Source organism: Salvia miltiorrhiza, chromosome 2, assembly GCF_028751815.1.
Source record: "Salvia miltiorrhiza cultivar Shanhuang (shh) chromosome 2, IMPLAD_Smil_shh, whole genome shotgun sequence".
Taxonomy (NCBI): Eukaryota; Viridiplantae; Streptophyta; class Magnoliopsida; order Lamiales; family Lamiaceae; genus Salvia; species Salvia miltiorrhiza.
The window spans coordinates 68,728,766-68,741,683 of record NC_080388.1 but is presented as its reverse complement, the minus strand read 5'-3'; the positions used below and the strand labels follow the sequence as shown (position 1 = coordinate 68,741,683).

The 12,918-nt window shown below is 35.4% G+C and overlaps 4 protein-coding genes and 1 non-coding gene across 5 annotated transcripts in view; 2 read left to right on the top strand and 3 right to left on the bottom strand.

Moving 5' to 3' along the window:
* Nucleotides 1-12,918, bottom strand: part of LOC131008566 (uncharacterized) — a 590,934-nt gene that overhangs the window by 21,117 nt on the left and 556,899 nt on the right. The window lies entirely within an intron of this gene.
* On the top strand, nt 2,108-2,578 carry LOC131008617 (polcalcin Che a 3-like). The gene has a single exon (XM_057935555.1). It carries the CDS (start codon nt 2,162-2,164, stop codon nt 2,417-2,419), a length of 258 nt encoding a protein of 85 aa, XP_057791538.1. The 5' UTR covers nt 2,108-2,161; the 3' UTR covers nt 2,420-2,578.
* On the bottom strand, nt 4,202-4,275 carry TRNAN-GUU (transfer RNA asparagine (anticodon GUU)). Its single transcript has one exon. It is a non-coding gene; the product is annotated as a tRNA-Asn (tRNA).
* On the top strand, nt 6,919-8,906 carry LOC131008584 (adenine/guanine permease AZG2). The gene has a single exon (XM_057935515.1). The coding sequence runs from the start codon at nt 7,130-7,132 to the stop codon at nt 8,711-8,713; it is 1,584 nt and encodes a 527-aa protein (XP_057791498.1). The 5' UTR covers nt 6,919-7,129; the 3' UTR covers nt 8,714-8,906.
* Nucleotides 8,928-11,598, bottom strand: LOC131008596 (GDSL esterase/lipase At3g48460-like). Its single transcript, XM_057935528.1, is given in 3 exon segments — nt 8,928-9,583; nt 10,820-11,192; nt 11,194-11,598. Coding segments are annotated over 3 exon segments (1,155 nt in total). The 5' UTR covers nt 11,466-11,598; the 3' UTR covers nt 8,928-9,073.

The window sequence follows — 12,918 nt, the reverse complement described above, 5'->3', positions numbered from 1 at the left end:
CTATTTTATCTCTGTTATATACTCCCTCCGTTCCACCGAACTTGAAGCGTTTCTTTTGAGCACGGAAATTAAAAAATTGTAGATTAGTGTTTTAAGTATGTAGTATAAAAATGATAAAATAGGAGAGAATGTAATAAAGTGATAAAGTTGGAGAGAGAAGGTAATAAGAGAGTGATTAAGGAAAAATAAGGAGTGCAATTAGTTTTATAAATTAATGCTTTAAATTGCCTAATTTTTACCAAAAAAGAAAATGACTCAAGCTCGGCGGGACAACCCGAAAAGAAATACGACTCAAGCTCGGTGGGACGGAGGGAGTATTTATTATTATATTTTTAAAATATAAATCTATTTTGATATACATTTATTTGTCACCTAAATCTATAAAGAATACTCCCTCTGTCCTGGCTTTTGGTATCAAGTTGAGAACGGCACGGGTTTTAATAAAGTGATTGATGTGTTGTGAGTGGAATAAGGGTCCCACATTTAATGTGAGAGTTAAAATAATTAAAGTGGAGTAAGGGCTCCACCTACTTTTACCAAAAATAGAAATGGATACTAAAATGTGGGACGACGAAAAAAGGAAAGTTGGATACTAAAAGCTGGGACGGAGGGAGTACTTTATATCTATAGCTATTGATATGGCTTATAAATAAATATATTCATCCAATAAATTATCTAATAAAAGTAATGAATTAATAGATTTTTTTAAATAATAAATTATCAATTAAAATAATATTAATTACACGTACAACATACATTCTTTCTGCTAGTATTTATAAACAGAGAACCATTAACAAATACTCCATTCGTCTCCATAATAACGACTTAAATTACCTTTTGGAGCGTCTCATTTATAATGTCTCAATTGCTTTATCTACATTTTCTTAACTTGCATGCCCCATTTTTTTGGGATGTTATTATTGGGACATAGGGAATATAATAGTAACTTATATGTGCTAAAAAAAATACTAGTAACTTATATTTTTCCGTTATAATTAGCTTTCTATTTCTGGAAAAAAAAAAACAAACTTATATCGATATTGATGTTGTTATATACACATACATATCTATTGATATATACGTTTTTTTGATGCATGTAAATATTATTGTATATTTAGTAACGAAAATAAAATTTTATATTTTATTAGTATTATTATTTATTAAATAAAATTTTATTGTAAAAAAAGAGAAAAGAAAAAGAATCTATACCTTTGAAGCACAAGAAGCAGATTAAGGGTCGAGCCTCATTAAAACCTCACGAAAAAAAAGGAAAAAGAGTAATCGTCTAAGGAATCAAAAAAGATAACAACAAAAAGCATCAGGAAAAATGAAAATACTTGAGAAGTTCCGGCTTAACCATCGCCCTCAAGTAAGCCCGGCATTTCCTAAGCCGAGAGAATAAAGCAAAAAAAAGAAGAAGAAAAATAGGAGATGAAAGACTTCGAATCGCGAAGCCCGAAGAGAAACAAAGCAGCACTAAAAAACTAAGACCATAACATAACAAACCGAGGCCGCAAGAAATCCGCAAGCTGAAACCAAGAAGTGTTGCCAACACGAAAAGAGATAAGCTCAACCAGGAGCAGAGCACGGCACATCAACGACAAGAACTTGCCGGCTCCAAGAATCCGACACCGATAAAGAAGAATCTTTATCGCCGAGCTACCAAAAAGGCCTGATCATTTTGACCCCAATTTTGAGGACACCTAAAAAGGCAAAAACTGTAAAAGAGCCGAAATGACGCCCAAAACAACCGACGTGGTAGACCGAGAGCGCAATTTTATTATGATTAAAAAAAATTAATTCAATCGCCCCAATTTTATATTTTATTAGTATAAAAAAATACTAGTAGCTTATGATTAAAAAAATTAATTTATAATTCGATCGAGACCATAGAAATAAAATCATAATAATAATTATTATGATTAAGTAAGGTAACTAATTATACTATATAAATAAGATGAGCGATTACCGAACATATTAATATAGTGGAGGCTCTTGTTGCTCAACACCGACCATGTTTCCCCGGTGGTTAAGGTGTGATCATCCCGACTAAAAAGGCTGACCTCATACTACCAAGTCTTGTGATTAAATATATACTGATCACATTCTTCCAATTAATTAATTAGTGAGGATCGGAGCAAAATTAATTAAAATTAAGAGAATGGCAGATGAGGATCCACAGGACGTAGCAGACCGGGAGCGCATATTCAAGCACTGTGACACCAATGGCGACGGCAAAGTATCGGCGACGGAGCTCGGAGAGGCCCTCAAGGCGCTCGGCTCCGTCTCCGCTGACGAAGTCAAGCGCATGATGGCTGAGCTCGACACCGATGGCGACGGCTTCATTTCCTTTGACGAGTTCACAGATTTCGCCAAGGCCAACAGGGGCTTAATTAGGGATGTCGCCAAGATTTTCTAGCTTCTTTTTTTTCAAGATCTTGTTATTCATGGATGTTTCTCAGTTTTGGCGTTGATGCATGGGGACTACTGTAGTTTGTGGGACCTTAATATTCAAGAATGCATGTGTATTTGATGTTCATATATATACTAGTAGCAAATGCACAGAATTAATTTCAAATCTCTCCTTTTCTCTCTGATTTCCTTGACATGAAATCTGTATGCTTCACATCTCAGACAAGTGTTGGGATCCATATTTCTCTTGGAGTTTCCTCAGCGTTCGAATCCATATTAATACTATCATTTTATAAATCAGCAAGTAAAACAAAATTTGATGAATACCTTATTTCTTCTTTCCAGGAGCCTAACTTTCCTCTGGAGCTGCTATCTTTGATTAGCCCTTAGATTTCCTCTTTCATTTTGATTATGCCTTGGAGGGCCTCATTGGTTTGGCCTAATTAGTGCCCTTTCACCAACTCCTTGGCAAAATTGTCCCAATAACTAACCACAATATTCCACATGCGATGAAATGAAGGAGGGAATGGCACGATGATTCCTACTTTCATTTCCTTTGCTTAATTTGTACATTTTTTTTTATTAGAAATCAGTATTCCTACTTGAACGGGAATAGTAATTTCTCTTCCTTCATTTCATTCCATCATATCTACCGAGTATTTTCCCCTCTTAGGTGGATTAATTTGTTGTCCTTGTTACATAGTTCCTTACCATAGTCTCTTTCTCTTAATTTGTTACTGCCGCTCTGATTTCTACTCTCAAATTTATACATGCTAATCATGTTCTTAAGTATGTGCAGCCGGCAGTGCCTTCTTCTCCTTCGGCATCATTGATTTGATATTAAATACCCTGTTTAGCACTTGATCATATATATCATGTATCAAATTAATTAAACCATTTTTCATAATCTTCTGCTTATACGCATTCTAGATTGAACAACCAATTTATGTTCTAACCTTAATATAGAAAATAATCATTTCATTGGCCGTAAATATACTTTCTAGATATATGAAAATTAAACAGAAAAAAAATGTACTACTTGAATAGAAAGAAAAAAAAAAGAAGAAGAAGTCAATATGAGTAAAATATAAATATTACAATTGCAAATACATAACATGTGAAACTAACTGAAAATAGCCAAAAAAAAATGTTTTTTATGCGATAGAACGTATTTTAAACTAAAATAGCAAAATAAATTAACTTTAAATTTACAATCAAAATACTATAACAATTGTAAATACATAACAACATAATCTAAACTACAAATAGTCGAAAATTTATATATTGCTTCGTTAGAAGGAATCTAAATATGAGTACAATTGTAAATGCTATATAACAACACATTCTAACTAAAAATGTGAAACTGAAAACATTGCCAAAAACATGAGGAAAAACTAGTTTTTACATGACAACGTATTCTAACTGAAAATGTGCAAATGAAAATATAGCAAAAAAACATACAATTGTAAATATGACAACATATTCTAACTAAAAATGTGAAAATGAAAATATAGCAAAAAAAAACATACAATTGTAAATATGACAACATATTCTAACTAAAAATGTGAAAATAAAATAGGAAAAACTAATTTCGTTAGAATATATGACAATATGACATATTTTAATTAAAAATATAGCAAAAAAAAGGATAAGATATCAATTACTAATTTCGTTAGAATATATGACAACATGACATATTTTAATTAAAAATATAGCAAAAAAAATTCTAACATGACATATTTTAATTAAAAATATAGCAAAAAAAAAATTAAGATGGAGTATTAATTTTCGCTAGAAGGAGGGGTTGAACCTCCGACCTTGTGGTTAACAGCCACACGCTCTAACCAACTGAGCTATTCCAGCTTAATGATATATATTCACATTATTGTTGTATTATATTTATTTTGTAGTTTGTTCTTTAGCTTCAATAATTCAAATTACTCCCTCCATCCCACTTTAGTAGTGCACATTATTTTTCACATATATTGTTCCACATTAGTTCTGCCCTTATATAATGTTCCACATTACATTTATAAATATTAAATAAGATTATTTTAGAAAATATAATTATTATAATTTAAATTTTAAAAATTGAACTATATTTTAGAACATCATAAAAAAAGAAAAGAATAAAGGACTATCAAAGTAGAACATATGGAGACTGGAGTACTAAGACAGGGGTGGCCTATTTGCCATTTTTCGTTGTGTATAGTTTCATCAAGTTACGTGGACTGTAACAACATTTTGCATTTATTTTCATAAGATTAAATTAATTGAAAGATGTGAAAGATTTATGTAATTAAATTATTGAGTTAGATTAATAGGACATGTACTGGAATAAATAGGAACTAATATTGTAGTATCTTCTTTAATTTTTCCACGATGTAACCATACGGAAAGTTTCCATCTTTTTCTTCCACTTCTCTTCACTGCAACTTTTTTTTTTCCCTACGATTTCAAGTCCACTCACTAAAGTCACTATTATACACAAGTCACACTTTCTAGTGAAAAATTGATTAATTCACACAAGCTCTTTGGCCAGTATAGGGACAAAGTGGTCTTTTAGTCAACGCCCAATTTTAATTTGCAACAACATAATGTAGTGCGTCTGGGCAGAATACACAAATAAATGTTTGTTAGAGCAGATTTAGCTTATTAATATTTTATGGACTTGTGAGCAATGATGCTCTTTGCCTTTTCAAATTTCGTGGAATCTATACGAAATTTTTTGAATGGCACGGAAACACATCAATCAAAGGCTCACTCAATCCAGTTTAATAGTAATATACTAATATTATTTACTCTTTTTCGTTTGAGTTGATGATGTGTAATTGATATTGCCATATGTTTGGCACATTACTTAATTGTTGGAAATCGTATCGGCTTCCTTTGACCAATTTCATTTTTTTTACTAGACATTTAATTTTTGTGAAATCGGATGGCACGTGATAGATTCACATTTCGAATTGATGTTAAGATGGAATGACACATGATTGATTCACATTTCAAGTTGATGATAATAGTGAGTTCACTTTCTTACATTTGATTTTTGTGAGAAGTAGTTCTAATTTGATCACTTGAAAAACGAAGTTGTTGAATAAAGTGAATAAGCATTAATCATTTAATACTTCTCCCACATAGATAACTTAAAATTAATAATCGTATATATAAGTTGTTACTTTAATATTACTAGTGTGCTTAGTTCGCCGGATCACACTCACTAAAATAGTATGATTTGTATAATCACTCTTTGGAGATGAGTCAAAATAAGAACCCATTTTAAAATATAAATTAAGAATAATTTTGGATTAATCACCTCATTGAATAAGTTCGTTATTCCGAAGAGAAAAATTTTAATTTTAAATTGATATATTTTCACAGAAAATTCATACATGCTTCATCTGTCTCATTAATAATGTCTCATTACTTTTGGATATAGAAATTAAAAAAAAAGTGTAGTTATTATAAAGTGAGTATTTTCAAAGAAAAATATTTCTTCCGTCCACGAAAGAACTTCCTAGGAGGGAGTGACACAAATTTTAAGAAAAAAATTTGTTTAATGTATTGAAAGTGGAGAAAAAATTGTTGAGTGCATTTAGAATGATGAAAAGTTGTTTTAATTAGTAATGAGAGTATAATCCAAAAATAGGTAAAAAGTTCTTTTGTAGATGTCCCAAAAAGGAAAAGTAGAAAGTTTTTTCGTGGACGAAGATAGTATATAAAGTGAGTTGGTGGAAGATATGTAAGAATTATTTTAAATGAGTTGATGTATAAAGTGAGTTGAGTCCACCAATAATAAAATTTTAAATAGTTAATATTTTACTAAAAAGTGTATGAAATATTATTAGTGGGACGTCTCAAAATAGCAACTAGAACATTACTAACGGAACAGATGAAGTATTATATTATACATAAAATTCATGAATTTATAATTTGTAGCCTAACTGTTTCCTCATTCCCTATATATAAATTGGATCACATAAAAAATTTTCATATATAAATTACAATTTTTTTGCATTAAATCTATAAATAATTATACTTGATATATTAAATATCATTATATCTATACTTTAATGGTTTTGGGTTCGATTCCCAAACGAACACAATTATAAGATAATTTATTATCACAAGAATATAATTATTTTATATATTAAATATAATAACTATATATATCAAGTGCAAAGTTTTTAATTTTTATGTTAAATGCGTTTATAGTGAAACCCAACACTATATATGCATTTGCTATTATGTTTACTATTAAAAAAATGTCAATTAAAGAATTAATCAATCTTAACACCAAGTGAGTGATTGTGTTTTTGACCTTTTACTTTTGGTTTTGAAAAAATTGAGGATACAACTTAAGTGGGAAACCAACACCCGAGCACTAAAGGTAATAAAGTCTAGAAAAGCATACGGCAATCTTTCATTACCGAGTATAAATATATTATTAATTAAATATCAGAAGGTGCCATAATTATACCAACCAACTTTGGAACGAATTAAAATTTCCTTAAAAGACATGATTGTTGCTCTTGCTTTTTGTTTTCTAATGCCTATCTCTGACAATATCACTCATACCCAAAACCCATGCTATAAAATAGTGCACAAACATCCTCAAAGTTAATTTAATTTCCTATACTTATCTATATCTAACATTAATATATACGTACATACTCTGCACTAAACCGAAGCAGAGTGAATACTCACACACACAGAGATGGGGAGAGAGTGGCAAAAAATGCAAAACGGGTTAAACGATGCGATTTCAAAGAGCAAAGTTGGCAAGTTCTTCAAGTTGGAGAGCAGAAACACCTCCTTCGCTAGAGAGCTGCGCGCCGCTACCGCCACGTTCCTCACCATGGCCTATATTATCTTCGTCAACGCCACCATCCTAACGGATTCCGGCGGCACCTGCTCCGTTTCGGATTGCACGGCCGCCGGAAACCAAACCGCCACCGCAGACTGCGTGTTGAAGCCGAATGCAGGCTACGATCATTGCCTGTCTAAGCTAAAGAGTGATCTCATCGTTGGAACCGCCTTGTCATCCATGATTGGATCATTAGCCATGGGATTGCTGGCTAACTTGCCTCTGGGCCTGGCCCCCGGCATGGGGGCCAACGCCTACGTGGCCTACAACTTGGTGGGCTTCCACGGCTCTGGGCCCATGTCGTACCAGACCGCCATGGCCGTGGTGTTAGTGGAAGGCGCCGCATTTCTCGCCATCGCTGTCCTGGGCCTACGGGCCAAGCTGGCCCGCCTCATTCCCACCTCCGTGCGCCTGGCTAGTGCCGCAGGGATTGGGCTGTTCATCGCGTTCGTGGGCTTGCAGGCCCACCAAGGCGTGGGCCTGGTGGGCCCCGACGCATCGACTTTGGTGGCCCTTGCAGCTTGCAGGGACACCAGCCCAACAGGTGGTGGGTGCAATGGGGGAGTGATGCAGAGCCCAACATTCTGGCTTGGGTTTGTGGGGTTTGTGATAATGTGTTATGGGTTGATGAAAGATGTTAAAGGCAGCATGATATATGGCATGCTTTTTGTGACATTGATTTCATGGATTAGGGGGACTCGTGTCACCATTTTCCCACACACCCCACTTGGAAACTCAAGCTATGAATATTTCAAGAAGGTGGTGGATTTCCACAAGATTGAGTCCACTTTTTGTGCCATTAGCTTCAGCGGCTTTGGGAAAAGCCAAGTGTGGGTGGGCTTAGTGACATTGTTGTATGTGGATGTGCTGGCCACTACAGGCACATTGTACACATTAGCTGAGGTGGGAGGGCTTGTGAATGGGGAAGGGGGCTTTGAGGGGGAATACATGGCCTACATGGTGGATGCCGGGGCCACCGTTGTGGGGGCCGCTCTCGGAGTGTCTCCGATCGCTGCTTATGTGGAATCAACGGCTGGGATGAGGGAAGGGGGCAGGACTGGTCTGACGGCGGTGATCATCGGGGTCTACTTCGGGCTCTCTGTATTCTTGACGCCGTTGATAACGAGTGTGCCGCCGTGGGCGGTGGGGCCGTCTCTAGTGATGGTTGGGGTGTTGATGATGAGAGTTGTGAAGGACATTGAGTGGGAGAATGTGAGGGAGGGAGTGCCGGCTTTTGTGACTATGATTCTAATGCCTTTGACATATTCCATTTCCAATGGGATTGTTGGAGGGATTGGAATGTACGTAGCACTTGGATTGTATGACTACGTTGTGGGGAGTGTCAAGTGGGTCAGCAAGATGAGGAGAGCGGTGCTCAGGGAGGAGAATCAGGTGTCCGCGGCTGCCCCACATACCAATATTGATATCATCTGATCTCATCAACTCTCTCTTGTTTTCAGAAGTGCACAAGTCACCATGAGAGAGAGGCAACATATTCCACCTTTCAAGGGAACTTGTGCATTTCTTTTGTTGTTTTGTTTAGAATTTTCATCATTAGATTGGAGCAAGTAGTCAATGTAATTTTCATCTTTTTCGTTATCTAAGTCAGTACCTCTCATCAGTCTAATTAGTGATGCCATTGCAATGATTGAAGTAGAATAATTTGTTGATTGATCATCAGCAAGCATGCAAACATCTCAGTTGATCTACTATTACGCAGCAACTAATTAATTTCACCAAAATAATTAAAGACGAGAGAAAAGAAACGCATATGCAAACTGCATAAAAGGCTTTTCATCCTGATGGGTGCTGCTTCTTGCTCAAGAGAGAACTGAAGGGCGGCTGAGCATAAGTCCCATTGAGAAACGCATCGGCCATGGCCCTGTTCATGGCCTCAGTGAGATGAACTCCGTCCCAGTTGATATAGCTAGAAGGATGGGCGCAGGAGGTGGAGGAAGGCGAGCCACAGGCGTTGAGATAGTCGAAGTTGTAGGTTCCACCGCCGTGTCCACAGCAGACCTTGTAAAGCTCGTTGAATCCGCGGCTCCTCGCGTTCTTGATGACGCTCAGATAGGCGTTGTAATAGTCTAGGTAGACGATGAGTGCTTGAGGGTACTGTTTCCTCAAGGCATTGATTTTTGATTTGAGGATTGTGTTGTGAGTGTTGGTTAGGTTGTTGGCGCTCCCCACGCAGCCGACGCCGTCCCTGTCGTCGGACGGGGCTAAGTACATCGACAGCGTTAGGCAGCCCGTTGGCGGCAGGCCTTGAACAACAACATACTTGGCACCCTTCTTCATCAACGCCTGTTCATAATAACCAGAATTAGCTATTCTAGTCTCAACCTTTTATCATGCCCAGAAACCAAAAAACAATGCCCAATTTAATCAAATGAGTATCCTTTTTTATTATTGCTATTTTCATATAATAAAACTAGACGAATCATGAACTGTTGACACACTCTTTAGGAATGCAATGGAGCAGAATAGTTCAACTAGAAAATTAACTTCAAGTTCTTCAAGGTTAATTGAGCTTCAATTTTTTTAGCATATCAAGCTCGACGAAACTCGACTCCAATTGATTCAATTAATATGAAGGGTAATTGCACCTGAGTACGGGACTTTTTATTTAAATTTGATTTTGCGCATCTAACTAAAAATTATGCCTCTGCTCAAAAATCACAAACTTTTGGCAATTTATTAAATGGTTGTCAATTTCTGGCGAATTAATAACATCGCAACTAATTGAATTAGCATGGACATCCAACTACGTCATTTAATATATTCGTCATTTAAGTCATGTTGACATATAAGCATCTACCTCAACATTATTTTCATATTAAATTGTTGAGTATATTCCCCCTTTGAACCCACGTTAAAAACATATACTAAAAAGAAAAGTGTTAATGTGTTAGTATACTTTTCAGGAATGGAGGGAGTATTATTATAAGGTATTGATGTAATAATAAAATTTCATATTATTTCACACTAATGAACATAGATAATAAAAAAAATAAATGGAAAGACCTAAAATATGATATAAAAATTTGGGTTAATCACCTATAATTTTATACAAAGTGTATCCAAAATTTATTTCTTAACCAATATTATTTTCTTAGTTAAATAATACTCCATATAAACTTTTAATATTTAAAAAAATCTAAAATTTGATTTTTGACCAGTACTATTTTCTTTGTGAAACATAAACTTTAATTTTAAGGACTTCGGCCCAAATTAAAATTCAGCCACACACTATCCACGTGGAAGGCATACAATTGACTCGAATTAAAAGTCTAGCGAACATATCAATTCTGACACGCTGATTAAAACAAGTTCTGACACCACGTAATTCCTTTTGCCATCACTAATTGGCAATAATTCTCATTCGTGTAAAATTCTAAAAGATTAAAAATTAACACGTGATTTGACAAATAAAATAGTGTTGTGTGGATTAAAATTTGTACTAATTTGAATATTTTTGGGTGTGATTTAATTTGGTAGATGAGATTGATAAAGAAAAATGGCATGTGATGATATTCATACCTGGAGAAAAGCAGTGACGCTATTGATGGAGAGTCGCTGAATAGTTTGAGGCGTAACAGAAGATCCAAAACTGTAAGCGTAATCATTGGCCCCAATTTCACCAACCCAAATCAACGCCTCATTGAAAACGGCCTCACATTCCTTGGGAGTGCTGCTCTTGTCTCTGCACCCAAATCTTGCAGCCATCTTCTCGAACCAACCCAGCTGCGTCGAGATCGACTGCGGCGTGATGTTGAGCGTCATGTTGTTCTTCGCGAAGAAGCTGTGAACAATGGCCGTGGACCCCGCAACGGCGAAGTTCACGCTCCCCGACGGCGCCGCCGACTTCACGCCCAGGTAAGGCGGCAAGAGGGGGAGGGACAAGGCCCGCGCCGAAGTCGATCACGAGGCGGCCGTCGGAGTAGCGGTTGGTGGGGCGGTGGAAGAATGTGCGGCCGTAGGGAAGGTGGGAGACGAACATAAACCCGCTGGGGCCGCTGTCGGAGTGGGTGTTGCCGGTGTCGGTGTACGAGTCGCCGAAGGCGTAAACCTTCTTGAAAGGCGGCCGAGGGTTTTGATTGGCGCCATTGACGAAGGTCGGGATTATTAGGATGATGAAGATGAAGATGGGGTGGATATGATGGTGAGGACGGCCAAGCTTTGCCATCTTTTTCTTTTTTTTTGGATTTGAGTTTTGGAGCTAGTGTGGGATCAAGGTTTATATAATTAATGAGACTACCTACGAGGTGCAGCTTATTAATTCGTTAGTAATCATTAGAAAAACAAAAAGAAAAAGGTTTATATAATTAATGAGGTGAATTAGTGGTATTGGTGGAATCCGGGGTGGTTATATATGAAATGAATGCTGCGTTATTTGTGATTCATCTAACCATTTGTTTTGTTATTTCCGTCCTAACCGTCAAATTAATTTCGGGATGGCCACACATAAGAAATTCCTAAAATACATCTGTCCCGACTCAAATATTTGTTTTGTTTTTGTTAAGGATAATACTAAAAATTTTCAATGGTCGCGTGACCGTAAACTTTTGATATCAAGTAGTATAAATTACATATGTGCACATTCGTTTTGCATTTTGGTGTATTTTATTTTGATTATTATCGAAATGAAAATTGATTATATATCAAACTTTATTATTATTATTATTATTAAGAAATGAAACTATATACTAAAAATACTGTAAATCCTAATTATGAAAACTTAATAATTCTTTAATATTAGCAGAAAATTAAAACTGAAACATAATTATTAATCCTAATTTGGTATAATCAGTCGTTATGTGGGTGAACAGATATCAAATGACTTGGTTCAGGAATCGGGGTAGGACATGATGCAGGACTAGGAGAGATGGTTTTAACGAGTAAAAATGTTCAAAGAATAAACTATAGAAAATCACTTTATTAGAAAAGAATGAAGCTTATGTGGCTCAAAAGTGATTTTTTAAATTAACTGAAAAGATAATCTCCGTTGCCATTACATTAATCCCAAAAAATACACATATTAAATAATCACAAATTTAGTACTCTCTCTGTCCACGAAAACTCTTCCTCAATGTAGTGGACACGAGTTTAAAAAATTAGTTATATATTTAGTGAATAGAAAATGAAAGAGGTCATGAATTTTTTTAAAAAATATGATAACTAGTGGAGTTGTGTTAATGTGGATCCGATAGTGATAATATGAGTAAATATGACAGTATACTATTAACTAATATTGGAAAAAAAAAATTGTAAACAACACAAAAAATTTGTGAAACCTTTTAACAGATCATGATCCATGTTTGGTCCAAATTTATTTCCAATAATGCATTTTTCACTTTTAATAGTATTAGTTGTATTTGAACATAAAAACTAATACTCCCACCATCCCACCATCCCACGAAACATGAGTCATATTTTTTTTTAAGCTGTCTCACGAAACTTGTTATGTTTCCTTATATGGTAATCTTTTTTTCCTTTTTTTCACATATCACACTTAACACAATAAATACTTCATCCGTCCCACGAAACAATCTCACTCGTAAAAGAAAAACAAATTAAAAATAGCATAAAAGAAAATAGTGAAGAGTGCGGAATAAATGGTGAGAATGGGGTGATTCATA